Source organism: Mobula birostris, chromosome 1, assembly GCF_030028105.1.
Source record: "Mobula birostris isolate sMobBir1 chromosome 1, sMobBir1.hap1, whole genome shotgun sequence".
NCBI lineage: Eukaryota > Metazoa > Chordata > Chondrichthyes > Myliobatiformes > Myliobatidae > Mobula > Mobula birostris.
The window spans coordinates 239,001,525-239,019,039 of NC_092370.1; the positions used below are offsets into that span (position 1 = coordinate 239,001,525).

The 17,515-nt window shown below is 40.5% G+C and overlaps 1 protein-coding gene across 2 annotated transcripts in view; it reads left to right on the plus strand.

Moving 5' to 3' along the window:
• The window catches only part of setd3 (SET domain containing 3, actin histidine methyltransferase), a 158,398-nt gene that overhangs the window by 24,384 nt on the left and 116,499 nt on the right, over positions 1 to 17,515 (plus strand). For both annotated transcript variants that reach the window (XM_072274308.1, XM_072274318.1), the window contains exon 4: positions 1,655 to 1,803. In XM_072274308.1, coding sequence (XP_072130409.1) covers positions 1,655 to 1,803 — 149 coding nt within the window. The remainder of the gene's footprint in view (positions 1 to 1,654; positions 1,804 to 17,515) is intronic.

Genomic DNA, 17,515 nt, shown 5'->3' on the forward strand with positions numbered 1-17,515 from the left:
TTAAATTCCAGTCAGTGCATGAATTGCAAGAGTTTGCTGTGATTCTGGCTGATGAACATAAAATTCCATCTATTTTTGAGGGGCGGAGAAGTTTGGTGGGAGTTGTCCATAGACCCCTAAACAGTTGCAATGCAGGGCATAGTATAAATCAAACATTTAATGGTAATACAGTATTTTGGGGGATTAAAATCTACATAAAGGCTGAACAAACCAAAGTAATATTGATACAATAGAGGAAAAATGCACCGTTGTCGATAAGAGATGATTTTCTGGATCAGTATTTTGAGGAACAAATTGGGGAATAACCTGGTTTAAGGTGTTAATTGATGATTCACTAAGCTGCACTTAGTAAATGGTGATCATAATTCCGTTTAATTTTATATAATTTAGAAATTAAACTGGGAGTCTTGCATCTAAATAAAACAAATAATTTTCAAATACAAGAGCAAGAAGTCTGAATATTGGCAAACTCTCAGAAATCACAATGGCGGATTAAGGCATCTGAGCAGAAACGGGGAAAATACAACATAAGAGTAGGCAAGCTTTGTGGGGGAGGGGAATAGATGTATATAAAAAGTGAGGAAAAAATTAGCTGAAGTTAATGTGAGTCTCCTGAGGTCTGAGATGAGAAGTTTTGCATTGTGAAAATGTAGAAATGGCAGAAAAAGAAATGTGTAAATGTTCAGAACCTGCCATCACATCTGCAAATAATAGAAAATTGCAATTGCAGAATGAATAAACTACCTAAAAAATAAAGGAATCAGCAAAAAGTTATTGAAGAAATTAATGGCAGTGTAATAGCTCTCTAGGTTCTGATAACCTGTATCCTCGGTCTGTGGTAGATGTACAGGTTATCATCATTCAAAAATTTCATTAATTCTAGCACAGTTTCCTCGGATTGAAAGATGGGAATGGAGAAAAGAAGTAGAGAGAAGGTAAGGAATTATAGTAAGCAAGACGTGTAGCAAAAATGTGGTTTAATATATTATTAAGGAAATGATAAACATTGCACTTAGAAAATCATAAAACTAGGGCAAATCAGCATGGATTTATGAAAGGAAGTTATGATTGGCAGCCTTTTGGACGTTGAGGTTGTAGGTAACACCTTAGATGGAGATTAACCAGTTGAAGTGTTGTATTTGGATTTTCAGAAGGCTTTTGATAGTGTCTCACAAGAAATTCTTAAACCGAGTTGATTGGGCTTAAAGGAGTGGAGCTATGGTCTTGTGAACTTGAAGACCGAGAGGCAATTTCTTTGAAATATTATAACTCTAACCATCCTGCAAGACCTTCTGTTTTCTCAGACTGAACAATCTAGGAACTGCGATGACAGCCTCGAAGTAAAGGGTTGGCCATTCACGACTCAGTTGGTGTGTTTCTCCCATCAGATTATGCAGCATGACCAATTGGTGCCAGCATTCAGTTAATTGAATATGATGCACCAAATTCTTATGGATTGTGTATATTGTAATTCTTGTGCAAACTTGTCACTATGCAGTTGTGAGTCTACCCAAAGCTACATGATCCTTTTTATAGCATTTTTTAAATGCCTATTACCAGATGAGTTTTGTTTTGTTTTTATCTCGCTGTTTTTCCTCATTAATAAGCTTTCCCTTTGCTTAACTATTATGATTTGTGATTTGTGATAATTTAGGTTTATCGGTTATCTTTGATGGGAACAGAGAAAACCACTTTGATGAACTACTGCAGTGGGCGGCTGACTGTGGAGCCTCAACTGAAGGTTTTGAAATTACTTATTTCCCAGAAGAGGGTTATGGTTTAAAGGCAACTAAAGACATTAAGGTTTGCCTTTTTTTTTAAAACCTCTTTTATCTGCTATCCTATCTATGCAGTAGTTTTGCCTGCAGACTTTAGTGTCTTTGCTAACACGTGTTGACTTTTAGTTTTGAAATAGCTGTAATTATTTCATGCCTGCTCATAACTCTTGATATTAGATTGTAATGACATCTGTCATGCTTTCAAAGGGAGCTCCAACTTCAGTTATGGTACTTTATAGTAAACGAGGCTCTGATATACTCTCAGTGGCCACTTTATATATAGGCATCCATCAGTCTCATGAGACCATGGATTTGCGCCTTGGAAGGTTTCCAGGGCGCAGGCCTGGGCAAGGTTGTATGGAAGAACAGCAGTTGCCCATGGTGCAAGTCTCCCCTTTCCACACCAACGATGTTGTCCAAGGGAAGGGCATTACAGGACCCATACAGCTTGGCACCGGTGTCGTTGCAGAGCAATGTGTGGTTAAGTGCCTTGCTCAAGGACACGCACTGCCTCAGCCAGGGCTCGAACTAGCGACCTTTGAATCACTAGACGAACACCTTAAACACTTGGCCACTTTATTATGTATACCTGTACCCCTGCTCTGCTCGTTAATGCAAACATCTGAACAGCTAGTTATATGACAGCAACTCAATGCCTAAAGGTCTGCAGACATGGTCAAGAGATTCAGTTTTTGTTCAGACCAAACGTCAGAATGGGGAAGAGATGTGAACTAAGTGGCATTTTTGACTGTGGAATGATTATTGGTGCCAGATATTGAGGTTTGAGTGTCAGGAACTGCTGATCTCTTGGGGTTTTCATGCACAACAGTCTCTAGAGTTTACATATAATGATGCAAAAAAACAAAAAAAAATCCAGTGAGTGGTAGTTCTGTGGGGGAAAACGCCTTGTTAATGAGGGAGGTCAGAGGCAACAGGAACTGAAGTAACCACACATTACAATAGTGGTGTACAGGAGAGCATCTCTAAATGCACAAGACATTGAACCTTGAAGTGGATGGGCTCAAGCAGTAGAAAATATTGGTGTGTCTAATTATGTGGCCACTGAGTATATGATGCAACTGCACCCATTTAAAAAAAAAATCAAGCAATTAAAATCTTTCAGATATTGGAACAGTGGTCTTTTAACTAAAAGGTTCATCTGCTAATATGGAGCATCATTGTCTATCTGCATTGAATAATTTGTGCGTCTGCTAGCAGCCCTATTGCAAATAGGTAGTATCATATTCGTTTTCTGTGCACATGGTTGAATGCAGTGCATATAGAGGAGAAAAACACCCTTTGAACTGCTTCACCCAACAATCCTGCTAACTTTTTTTTTACAGCTGCGCAGACTGACCATTGCCTGAACAGGAAATTTTTACATGAGCTGTAAACAGTGCGGCACTTTAAATGTTTTTTTTTGTTGATCTAACAATTCTTAAGTAATTCTTCTTATATTGCAACGTTGTGGGCCGAAGGGCCTGTATTGTGCTGTAGGTTTTCTATGTCTCCATATTATGATTTTTTTTGGAAAGATTACTTACCAAAAAAGTCAGAAATAGAATTTTTCACAACAAGCACATACCACAACCCACAACAGAAGCAAACAATGTCAAGCAGTTAAACCAACTGACAGGCATAATGGCAAAAGTGAAATGTTTTGACTAGACAGTGTTGGCATCCAGCAGGCCAGTGTTTTATTAACAGTGAGCTACCATGTTCTATTCTGTGTTTATTGTTACAATTTGTAACAGTGTTGTAACTTGAAATACTGGCAATGTAAATATGGTGAAGCTCTGAAACGTTTTAAAGGTGGATTATTGCAGATTATCATTGTGACTGCAGTATTGATTCCAAATTACTGCTACGCAAGCTCTCCTTTACCTTCAAAGAACTATATAATGCTCAAGTTTATAACTTAAACAATGGTGAAACCACTATTCTTTCTAAGCTACGCAGTAACTGCAATGCTCCCACACATATAGCTTTTGTTACCGTGTAGCTAGAATTTTTTAAAACATCTTAATACAATTTCAAAGTACACTAATATAATTTTGAAATCTATATTAATACAGATTTCAAAATTATATTAGTGTACTTTGAAATTGTATTAAGATGTTTTAAAAAATTCTAGCTACACGGTAACAAAAGCTATATGTGTGGGAGCATTGCAGTTACTGCGTAGCTTAGAAAGAATAGTGGTTTCACCATTGTTTAAGTTATAAACTTGAGCATTATATAGTTCTTTGAAGGTAAAGGAGAGCTTGCGTAGCAGTAATTTGGAATCAATACTGCAGTCACAATGATAATCTGCAATAATCCACCAGAAACCAGCTAAGAAGAGTTTGCAGGTGCACCAGACGAATGACAAAACGTAACTTTTTTTCCCATGTTCAACTGTTGGGAAAGTAACACTACCTAGTTTCACTGTTAGTTACATTCTTACTGTCTGCCAGCAGAAGTACAGGAAAAATTAAGAGTACAAAACTCTTTCTGAATGGTTGTAAATTGTGTACTGTATTTCTGTAGCTTACAATTGCATTGTTACATTTAGAAATAAATGAATTTCTTGCATAAATTTTGTTATTTTATAAAATGTCCAACATTGTGTAGCATTTAATAAACGGAAGCTATTGAATTATCAGTCAGATTTTAAGTATACTCGAAGCACCAGAAAGGGAAATCATTTGAGTTTCATCCACCAAGCATAGTTATCTTGTCAAAGCTGACTTTGGATCCTGGTGCATTTGCGATCCAAAGGTTCTTTGGCCATCAAGAGCAAGGCAAAAAAGTTGGTGGTTATGGCTATTTATTCAATGTAATAAGAGTGAAGAGCAAAACAAAGAAAAGTTATGAACATCCTATGTTTATTTAAAAAAAAACTAGCTCAAACTAGAAAGATGGCAAGACATCCACCACAACAACGAATGAAATAGTTTTTCTGCAGCATTGTTATGCCACGTGAATCTAAGAAGCTTCTGGAAAATTGCAGAATCAGCTGTACTACATTTACTGAACAACTACACATATATAGATGATTATATAAAAATATAAGCACACATTAGAGAAGTTAAACTACAGGGAATAATGATTGTTTCTAAGCGGGAAGAAGGTTGAAAATTAAAATCAGACTCCCATCTCCACTGGTGTAAAAAGTTGTAAAATAAATTGACATTATTTATGCCATCAACACACATCAAAGTTGCTGGTGAACGCAGCAGGCCAGGCAGCATCTCTAGGAAGAGGTATAGTCGGCGTTTCAGGCCGAGACTGTACCTCTTCCTAGAGACACTGCCTGGCCTGCTGCGTTCACCAGCAACTTTGATGTGTGTTGCTTGAGTTTCCAGCATCCGCAGAATTCCTATTGTTTGCGATTATTTATGCCATAATGATTTGTTGAAGATGAGCACCTGTTTGTCTATGAAGGATATGAAGATGTGGTATGGAAGGCATTCGTGGATATTAGGAGAGAAAATAACGTAGTGATAAGATATTTGCAGTTTTTTAGGGAAAAATTATGAAGGGCTAGACATTAAAATTGCCTGTTCAGTAATGAAATAGTTAAGAAATGTTTTTCAAATCCAGTTTATTTAAGACCTTGTATGTTCCTCCCTCTGTCATTTGCTTAACGAGTTGAGCCAGATTAAGAATCAATTAGTTTAATGAGAGAGAGATAGATTCGTTTTGTTTTTGCAGTAGGAAAAGTATTTATAATAAAGGTTATTATGACTTCACTAACATTGACTGGTTTTCTATGAATTTATCAAGAGATAAATAATTGATAACTACATAGAAAATATTATTACTGCTTGAGTTAATATTTTATTTTAGATAGATATAAAGTGAAATCACACTTTTTTCCAGACTCACTCCAATTTAAACTAGTACATTTGTTTTCGTCCTTAAACATTTGTTACCTAGCCAAAACAGAATGTGAAGAAATATGTATTTTGTTACTTTTTATCTTATTGCTCTCAGACAGCATCTGTGGAAATAGAAACAGTGAGTGTTTCAGCTCAAAGACCTTTCAATTTTTTCTAGCTGAAGATTTTTTTCCAGTCACTAATTTATATACCTTCTCAATCTATGGGAACAATTATGTGCATTTAAATGATTTAAATTAGTGACTTTAAATTTTGTGGGATCTCAGAGTAGTAATTTATTTCAGATGGCCACTACAGTTTCAGAGTCCCTAACACTATCTATTTCTTGGGATTTGATTCAATTAAAAATCTGTTATATCCTGGAAGCAATGTTCATGATTTTTGTTCCTTTTGAAAATATAAGATCAGATACTCAATTTATATTCTATGAACAAATCTAATCATAAATCCTTTAAATGAAAATCTATCGTTAACTCCACAGTGAAGAAATCGCTGCATTATTGTTCACCGGGGTAAAAGTGTCTGGTGCTAAAACTAGCCTTCTCCGACTATAAATTGGAGTTGTCAGGGTTGCTGGGGTTCTGCGACTTGAAGGGCCAACTTCACACTGTATCGCTAAATTTGAAAGCTAAAGAGGCAACAACCAAACCAATCCTAGATTTTTTTTAAAAAAAGGATAAAATTCTGTCAATGAAGGGATGAGATGGATATGAAAGAACATTTGAAAGCAAAGTGATACTATGACACAAAACCTTGGTCACAAAATGTTTTGTGTTCATCCTCTCATGTCCATCTCATCAGTTCTTTCCATTAGTACCTATTTTCAGCAAGATTTTAATGAACCTCACAGCTCATTTCCTGTATTTTTATCTGATTTTAGAGCTTCCAGTCTGCCTTGTGAACTGAGAGTACACATAACGTTTCCTTGCAAGTTAATACCGTGTCTCAAACACGAGGAACTCTGCAAATGCTGGAAATTCAAGCAACACACATCAAAGTTGTTGGTGAACGCAGCAGGCCAGGCAGCATCTCTAGGAAGAGATACAGTCGACGTTTCAGGCCAAGGAGGGGGAGGGATGGAGCCAAGAGCTGGACAGGTGATTGGCAAAGGGGATATGAGAGGACAGGAGGTCCGAGAAGAAATGTCCCATGATCCTCTCATATCCCCTTTGCCAATCACCTGTCCAGCTCTTGGCTCCATCCTTCCCCCTCCTGTCTTCTCCTATCATTTTGGATCTCCCTCTCCCCCTCCTCCTCCCACTTTCAAATCTCTTACTAACTCTTCCTTCAGTTAGTCCTGACGAAGGGTCTCGGCCTGAAACGTCGACTGTACCTCTTTCTAGAGATGCTGCCTGGCCTGCTGCGTTCACCAGCAACTTTGATGTGTAATACAGTGTCTCAGCAGTGTGCACGTGCTTATCTGCGGTAGGTTTTTTAAAATCCTAGAATCCAGTGCCTATTTGTAGCTTAACAATTTAAAAATAAGATGAGCAATAAGTAATGTTTACATTTGTCTTCTGCATTATTTTGTGGCATGCAGCTTTAACACATATATTTGTTTAATCCATTGACTACCCACATACCTTGCATTCCAGCTAATTTTACATATGCACAGCTATCTTAAAATGGTAGGTATTCTGATGCTGCAATCTGACACTGTGAATACAGTGATCTCAGCCAGTCTTTATTTAGCAACAAGTAAATCTGGGTCTGTTAAAAGGTTAGATCTTCTTTGCAGTAAGTGGAACATTTGTGTTTAATGTGCAACAATATCTCATCTTCCAAAACAAAACATTACTCAACTTAATGTGAGCAAAGTTTATTCCTTACAAACATTCTCATGATTTATAATTCCCATTTCTTAAATCAATTTCAACTATATAAGGATTATTTCCTTAAGCTTGTGGTGTGAGAGCAAAATAAATTTGTGTTTCATCTTTCTGATTTGTACTACTTTACCTGACAGGCAGTTTTTTAAATATATGTATTATACAAATTTTCTCTCCTGTGCCATTTTAGACAGGGATGCTGTATTTTTTTTATATATATAAAAAGCTAAAATGCCCTTTCCTTCTCAGTCCTGATGAAGGGTCTTGGCCCAAAACATCAGCTGTTTGCTCTTTTCCGTAGATGCTGCCTGGCCTGCTGAGTTCCTCCAGCATTTTGTGTGTATTATTTTGATTTCCAGCATCTGCAGATTTTCTGTTGTCTGTGTCACATTTCTAAAATTTTGTTACATGTTTTAAAACTTAAAATAGTACAGTGCAAGAACAGGTCCTACATCTCACACTCTTATGCTGAACTCAAAAAACCAAGGAGATGATCGTCGGATTTCAGACGGTCTCAGCCTGAGCACACACCCCTCAGCATCAGCGGCTCCACAGTGGAGAGAGTGGAAAACATCAAGTTCCTTGGGGTGCAGATCTCGGACAATCTTACCTGGTCCAGGAACACCACTGGGATTGTGAAACGGGCCCAGCAGAGACTGCATTTTCTGAGGAAGCTTAAACAAGCATCACTCCCCACTAACATCTTAACTACATTCTACAGAGGCGTGGTTGAGAGTGTGCTGACCTTTTGCATCACAACCTGGTACTCCAGCTGCTGTGCTGTCGACAAAAAAGCCTTGCAGAGGGTGGTTAGGGGAGCAGAGAAGGTTATTGGGGTCTCCCTACCTTCTGTCCAAGACCTCTTTCAGAGTCGATGCCTCCAGAAGACACGGTACATCATTAAAGACCCCTCACACCCTCTCCATGAACTGTTTGTTCTTCTGCCATCAGGCAAATGTTACAGGAGCATCAAAACTAAAACCACAAGGCTACTAAACAGCTTCCCCCCACAGGCAGTCAGACTGCTAAATAGCTGCTCCACCTGACTCTGCCTTGGACACTTTTAACTTGCACTGGACACTTATAACTGATTTAACTGACATGTGGCTGTTGTGTTTTACTATTTATTGTTATGTTTACTATCTAGTATCGCGTTTGTTATGTTATGATTGCACTGCCCCGAGGAACGCTGTCTCATTCTGCCCTGCAGAGCTGATGTATGGTTGGAATGACAATAAAGTTTTTTGAATCTTGAAGATGTCTAGTAACCCACGGAATACTGGAGGAATTCAGCAGGTCGGGCAGCATCACTGGGAAAAGAGGGAAGAGTCAATGTTTCGGGCCAAGACCCTTCTTCGTGACTGAGAAAGAAAGGAGAACTTGCCAGAGTAAAAGGGCAGGGGGAGGGGAAAGAGTCTAGCTGGAACGTGATAGATGAAGCCAGGTGAGTGGGAAAGGTCAAGGGCCAAACAAGAAAGAATCTGATAGGAGAGGGGAGTGGATGATAGGAGAAAGGGAAGGAGGAGAGGACCTGGGGGAAGTAATAAGCAGATGAGAATTAAATACCTAACCTTAATTATTCCTTCTGCTTACACAATGTACCTAAAAGTCTCTAAAACTCCTTTATGGTATTTGCCTCCACTGCTACCCCTAGCAGTGCATTCCAGGCATCCACCGCTCTGTTTAAAAGAAAAACATTGTACTGCACATCTCCTTTAATTCCTTGAAATATACCTTTGTCGCTGTGATATTACTTAACAGTACTGTAATTTGCATAACGTCACAGTCTAATATTTCGCTTTTGTAAGTAATCTATTCCCATTGGTAGGAGTCTAAGAATAAAAGAAGAAAATGTTAGATGTACTCAAGACATGCAGCAGCTGAGGACAGAGGAAAAAATAGGGCCAACTTGCAAAATTTAAGCAGATTTCCAGCACCTGCAGAATCCCCTGTGTTTATAATTCATCAGGTCAATGGCCTTTTGTCATATTTGTCTCTAATGAAATGGCAGTCATCTGAAATGTGAATAGTTTTTCTTTCTCTCATTTTTTCATAGAAGTTCCTTTTCATCCTTCAAAGTTGTTGAAATTGACTTTTAAATAAATCTTGGTGTGTAGGTGTTGGGAGGAATTGAAAGGTGTGGATATTTCAACTAAAGTCAGAACCTGGCTCATTATCATTGACATATGTCGTGAAATTTGTTTTGTGGCAGCATTACAGTGGAAGACATAAATTACTGCAAGGTAAAATGCATGCATAAATAGTGCAAAAGAGGAATAGAGAGGTCGTGTTTATGGACTGTTGAGAAATCTGATAGCAGGGAGGAAGAAGCTGTTCCTGAAACAGAGTGTGGGTCCTGTACCTGCTCCTGAGCCAAAGTTTCTGATTGGACTGTTCAAACTTAATTTTGTAACTTACTGCTGAGAGTTCATATCTTTCCTTGGTTGAGCTAATGAAGAGCAATTGACTGGACTAGTTCGCAAATTTGGTAAAATATTTTCACATGAACCAAATGTCGAGCAATCCATTACTTGTATGAATGAATACATGCTTAAGCATGTTGCATAGTGAATTAGCCAATCAGGAATGTATAATCAAGCCAACTCCTACAGTCGCAACACAAACGAGAAAATCTGCAGATGCTAGAAATCCAAGCAACACACACAAAATGCAGCAGGCCAGGCAGCATCTATGGGGGGAAGGTGGAAATACAGTCGGCGTTTCAGGCCAAGACCCTTTGGCAGGACCACAGTCTTGGTCTGAAATGTCAACTGTACTTTTTTTTCCACAAATGCTGCATGGCCTGCTAAGTTCCTCTAGCATTTTGTGTGTGTTCCTACAGTCACAATGTGTTCTGCTTGATATTTGTTAACAAAGCAGAAAGGCAGTGTAAATAATTACTCTGGATTACTGCCTCTGCCACAGGCTGGTGCAGATAGGAATCGGGTGATAGCACAGATGCATGAGTGGCTGAGGAAATGGTGCAAGGGGCAGGGTTTCAAGTTCTTAGATCATTGGAAATTTTCTGGGGAAGGGGTGATCAGCACACGAGGATTGAGTTACACCTGAACTGGAGGGGAACCAGTATCCAGGCCGTGAGGTTTGCTGATGCTACTCAGGAGAATTTAAACTAGTTTTGCTGGGGGCTGGGAACTGGAGCACCAGGTCAGTAAGGGAAGGATCAGACCGGAAGTTGCATGTCAGGGAAAGTGTTGAAAGGAAAAGTTGAAATAACAAGTATGTTGGGTCGGATAGTTTGAAGTGTGTGTATTTTAATGCTAGGAGTGTTAGCGGTAAGGGTGATGAACTTCGAACATGGATGAGTACATGGAACTACGATACTGTAGCTATTACTGAAACTTGGTTGAGAGAGGGGCAGGAATGAGTGATTAATGTATCATGTTTTCAAAGCTTTAGAAAAGATATAGGGAGATGTAGAACGTGGGGGTGGGGGTAGAGTTGCACTATTAATCAGGAGCAATATCACAGCTGCGCTCGGGAGACATAATGGAGGGATAAGACGCTGAGTCCCATTTGGATAGAACTCAGGAATAGGAAGGGACTCCCTAATAGTCAGCAGGACATTGTGGAACAGATATGTAATCAGATTAAGGAAGTATGGAAAAATAATTGGGTTGTTGTCATGGGTGATTTCAACTTCCCTAATATAAACTGGGATCACCTTAGTGCATGGGACAGAATTTCTTAAGTGTATCCAGGAAGGTTTCTTAAATCAATATGTGTGCAGTCCAACAAGAGGACCTGGTGTTGGGTAATGAGCCTGGCCAGGTGACTGACCTTTCAGTGGATGAACAGTTGGGCAACAGTGACCATAGCTCCTTATCTTTCAGGATAGCTATAGATAAGGATAGATATGGTCCTTTTAGGAGAATTTTAAATTAGAGCAGGGTACATTACGAGGGCATTGGCAAGGAACTAAGAAACATTAATTGGGAACATTTCTTTCTCTGGCAAGAGCATAGCAGACATGTGGAGGGTATTTAAAGATCAACTGCACAGAGTACAGGAAAGGTATGTTCCTGTTAAAAAGGACTGGGATGGAAAGATAAGAGGACCTTGGACGTCCAGAGAGGTGATAAACTTAGTCAAAAAGGAGAAGTATGTAAAGCTTTGGAAGTTAGGATCAAAAAAAGCACGAGGAGTATAAAGAAGCCAAAAAAGAACTAAAGAAGGGAATTAGGAAGCCAGGAGGGTCGTTGAAAATTCTTTAAGGTGAATCCCAAGGCATTCTATACATGCATCAAAAGGATAAGTAGGGAGAGGGGTGGACCACTCAAAAATATAGTGGGGGAACATTTGCTTGGATGGGGAGAATATCAGTGAGGTATTTAATGAGTACTTTGCTTCAGTATTTACCAAGGAAAAGGACATGGAGAAAAAGGAGATCATTGTTAAATATACAAGTATATTAGGACATTTAGAGGTCAAGGAGGAGGAAGTGTTGGGCCTCCTAATGGCTATGAAGGTGGTTAAGCCCACAGGGCCTGATGTGATTTACCCCATGTTATTGAAGGAGGGGTAAGAGACAAGCTTGCTGGGCCCTTGACCAGTATCTTCGTACCCTCTCTAGCCACAGACGAGGTCCCAGAGGACTGGCGAGTGGCTAATCTTATACCTCTGTTTTAAGAACGGAACAAGGGAAAATCCAGGGAACTATAGACTTGTGTCAGTTGTAGGGAAACATCCCAGAGATAGGATATATGAGCATTTGGAAACCATAGCCTAATTGGGGAGACACAGCATGGCTTTGTGCATGCCAGATCGTGCTTTACCAACTTGATTGAGCTTTTTGACAAGGTGGCGAGAGAGATTGATACGGATAGGGCAGTGGATGTTATCTACATGGATTTTAGTAAGGTGTTTGACAAAGTCCCTCATGGGAAGCTAATCCAGAAGATTCAGATGCATGGGATCTACGGAGAATTGGCTGCTTGGATTCAGAACTGACTTGCGCATGGAAGACAGAGGGTACTGGTTGAAGGGACTTATTCAAGCTGAAGGTCTGTAATTAGTGGAGGTCTGCAGGGCTCTGCTGTTTGTAATGTATATAAATGACTTGGATGAAAATATAGATGGGTAGGTAGGTAAGTTTGCAGATGATACCAAGATTGGTGGGGTTGTGGATAGTGTAGAGGACTGGCAAAGAACACAGCATGATATAGATCAGTTGCAGATATGGACAGAGAAATGGCAACTGGAGATTAACCCATATAAATGTGAGGTGTTGCACCTTGGTTGGGCAAAATCCTGAACAGCGTTGCTGAGCAGAGATCTTGGGGTCCAAGTTCGTATCTCCTTGAAAGTGGCTACACAGATTAATAAGGTGGTTAAGAAGCCTTATAGAATGCTTGCTTTTATTTGTCGAGACATTGCGTTCAAAAGTCAAGAGGTTATTTTGCAACTTTATAAAACTCTGGTTAGGCCACATCAGGAGTATTGCATAAGAGTTCTGGTCACCCCACTGCAGGAAGGATGTTGTAGTTTTAGAACTGATGCAGAAGAGGTTTACCAGCATGCTGCCTGATTTGGAGGCCATGTGCTATCACAAGAGGCTGATAAACTTGGGTTCTTTTCTCTGGAGTGCCAGAGGCTGAGAGGAGATCTGATAGAGATTTACACGATTTTGAGAGGCTTTGATAGTGGACAGAGAGTATCCGTTTCCCAGGGTTGAAATATCTAATACCAGAGGGCATAGGTGAGAGGGGGTAGATTCAAAGGGGATGTGAGAGGTAAGTGTTTTAGTCAGAGAGGTGGATGCCTGGAACATGCTGCCTAGTATGGTGGTAGAGGCAAATATATTAGAGGCTTTTAAGAGACATTTGCATAGTCACATGGTTGTAATGAAGTTGGAGGGATGTATACATGATGTAGGAGGAAGGATTAGTGTTTGGGTGTTTCTGATTGCTTTTTAGCTGGTTCGGTGTAACCAGCTGGTATGGGCCAAATAGCCTGTTACTGTGCTGTACTGTTCTGTTCTATGTTTTATAACAAATATTTTCTCTTCCTGCCCAAATGATAATTGACCTAACAATTATGTTGATTTAAAACTACTTTAGGGTGAGGTACAACTACTAGGACTTGATGTTTCAATCCCTATGCAAGTTGGCACTCTTAATGTTGGCAGTGGGCTTGGAGTGGTGACAAGGAGGGCGGGTAGGTACGTCATCGGGGTCATCAGGTGGGCACCCTCCTTTGAAGTTTCGTTGATAAGCCCATGACGTCTCCAGAGGGCTCAACAGTGCTGCCTGGCGTCCCAGATACACCCCCCCTCAGTTCCATACCCTCCTGTCTTCATCTTGCAGCCCAGTTGTTGTCTTTCCTTTTAATCCAAATCCAATTGCTGCTTTCTTCTGCTGCATTTGACAAGGACTTGATTGCTTGTTGGAGGGAGTGACCCCTCACCCCCACCTTCTTCAATAGACTGGTCGTAGATGTAGCAACGAATCCCCTGCATCCCACTTTTACAGGGAAACTCTTGGTCTTCCAGCCATTCTAGGCGGCTTCAGTTGCCAGTTCAGAGTACTTGATCTTTTTCCTCTCATAAGCTTCTTCGACACCATCTTCCGATGTAGAATACAACAGAACTTTATTGTCATTACTCTAGACAACGAGACTGTGGTGCTACTCCAGTCTGTGCAATACAGATATTTACAATGCATGAAGTAAGGCTTAATTTGAAAGAAATTCCCATACTTACATGCAACAAGTGACTGCGATAGTCCATAATACTAGAAGGCCATTGACAAGCCGGGATTTAACATTATTCAGCTGCACAACGGTCCTTGGGAGAAGCTGTTTTTCAGACTTGCTGTCTTGGCTAAGATGTTTCTGTATCTCCTGCTAGATGGCAGGAGGTTGTACGGACTGAGTCCAGGATGGAATGGGTCTTAATGATGTTACATAGAAAATAGGTGCAGGAGTAGGCCATTTGGCCCTTCGAGCCTGCACCGCCATTTATTATGATCATGGCTGATCATCCAACTCAGAACCCCGCCCCAGCCTTCCCTCCATACCCCCTGATCCCCGTAGCCACAAGGGCCATATCTAACTCCCTCTTAAATATAGCCAATGTACTGGCCTCAACTGCTTCCTGTGGCAGAGAATTCCACAGATTCACCACTCTCTGAGTGAAGAAGTTTTTCCTAATCTCGGTCCTAAAAGGCTTCCCCTTTATCCTCAAACTGTGACCCCTCGTTCTGGACTTCCCCAACATCGGGAACAATCTTCCTGCATCTAGCCTGTCCAATCCCTTTAGGATTTTATACGTTTCAATCAGATCCCCCCTCAATCTTCTAAATTCCAACGAGTACAAGCCCAGTTCATCCAGTCTTTCTTCATATGAAAGTCCTGCCATCCCAGGAATCGATCTGGTGAACCTTCTTTGTACTCCATCTATGGCAAGGATGTCCTTCCTCAGATTAGGGGACCAAAACTGCACACAATACTCCAGGTGTGGTCTCACCAAGGCCTTGTACAACTGCAGTAGTACCTCCCTACTCCTGTACTCAAATCCTCTCGCTATAAATGCCAGCATACCATTCGCCTTTTTCACCGCCTGCTGTACCTGCATGCCCACTTTCAATGACTGGTGTATAATGACACTCAGGTCTCGTTGCACCTCCCCTTTTCCTAATCGGCCACCATTCAGATAATAATCTGTTTTCCTATTTTTGCTACCAAAGTGGATAACTTCACATTTATCCACATTAAATTGCATCTGCCATGAATTTGCCCACTCACCCAACCTATCCAAGTCACTCTGCATCCTCTTAGCATCCTCCTCACAGCTAACACTGCCACCCAGCTTCGTGTCATTCGCAAACTTGGAGATGCTGCATTTAATTCCCTCATCTAAGTCATTAATATATATTGTAAACAACTGGGGTCCCAGCACTGAGCCTTGCGGTACCCCACTAGTCACCGCCTGCCATTCTGAAAAGGTCCCGTTTATTCCCACTCTTTGCTTCCTGTCTGCTAACCAATTCTCCATCCACATCAATACCTTACCCCCAATACCATGTGCTTTAAGTTTGCACACTAATCTCCTGTGTGGGACCTTGTCAAAAGCCTTTTGAAAATCCAAATATACCACATCCACTGGTTCTCCCCTATCCACTCTACTAGTTACATCCTCAAAAAATTCATTGAGATTCGTCAGACATGATTTTCCCTTCACAAATCCATGTTGACTTTGTCCGATGATTTCACCGCTTTCCAAATGTGCTGTTATCACATCTTTGATAACTGACTCCAGCAGTTTCCCCACCACCGACGTTAGGCTAACCGGTCTATAATTCCCCGGTTTCTCTCTCCCTCCTTTTTTAAAAAGTGGGGTTACATTAGCCACCCTCCAATCCTCAGGAACTAGTCCAGAATCTAAAGAGTTTTGAAAAATTATCACTAATGCATCCACTATTTCTTGGGCTACTTCCTTAAGCACTCTAGGATGCAGACCATCTGGCCCTGGGGATTTATCTGCCTTCAATCCCTTCAATTTACCTAACACCACTTCCCTACTAACATGTATTTTGCTCTGTTCCTCCATCTCACTGGACCCTCTGTCCCCTACTATTTCTGGAAGATTATTTATGTCCTCCTTAGTGAAGACAGAACCAAAGTAATTATTCAATTGGTCTGCCATGTCCTTGCTCCCCATAATCAATTCACCTGTTTCTGTCTGTAGGGGACCTACATTTGTCTTTACCAGTCTTTTCCTTTTTACATACCTATAAAAGCTTTTACAGTCAGTTTTTATGTTCCCTGCCAGTTTTCTCTCATAATCTTTTTTCCCCTTCCTAATTAAGCCCTTTGTCCTCCTCTGCTGAACTCTGAATTTCTCCCAGTCCTCAGGTGAGCCACTTTCTCTGGCTAATTTGTATGCTGCTTCTTTGGAATTGATACTATCCCTAATTTCTCTTGTCAGCCACGGGTGCACTACCTTCCTTGATTTATTCTTTTGCCAAACTGGGATGAACAATTGTTGTAGTTCATCCATGCAACCTTTAAATGCTTGCCATTGCATATCCACCGTCAATCCTTTAAGTGTCATTTGCCAGTCTATCTTAGCTAATTCACATCTCATACCTTCAAAGTTACCCCTTACGAGCGCCCTGTAGGCACCGAGACTCGCAGATTGCCTTCTGGTCCGGTAGTTGATTCCCAATGATGTGCTAAGCCATACTAATCACCCATTAGAGTGCTTTGTGATCTGTCTTGCTGCAGCTGGAGTACCACACTTTCATTCCCTATATCTGTATGCTCTCTATCACATATAACCATATAACAATTACAGCACGGAAACAGGCTATCTTGGCCTTTCTAGTCCATGCCGAACTCTTACTCTCACCTAGTCCCACCGACCTGCACTCAGCCCCTAACCCTCCATTCCTTTCCTGTCCATGTATCTATCCAATTTAACTTTAAAAGACAACATCGAACCTGCCTCAACCACTTCTGCTGGAAGCTCGTTCCACAGAGCTACCACTCTCTGAGTAAAGAAGTTCCCCCTCATGTTACCCCTAAACTTTTGCCCTTTAACTCTCAACTCATGTCCTCTTGTTTGAATCTCCCCCACTCTCAGTTGAAAAAGCCTATCCACCTCAACTCTATCTATCCCCCTCATAATTTTAAATACCTCTATCTGGTCCCCCCTCAACCTTCTACGTTCCAAAGAATAAAGACCTAACTTGTTCAACCTTTTTCTGTAACTTGGGAGATGAAACCCAGGCAACATTTTAGTAAATCTCCTCTGAACTCTCTCAATTTTATTGACATCGTTCCTATTATTCGGTGACCAGAACTGTACACAATACTCCAAATTTGGCCTTATCAATGCCTTATACAATTTCAACATTACATCCCAACTCCTATACTCAATGCTCTGATTTATAAAGGCCAGCATACCAAAAGCTTTCTTCACCACCCTATCCACATGAGATTCCACCTTCAGGGAACTATGCTCCATTATTCCTAGATTTCTCTGTTCTACGTGTAACGCTGTGTT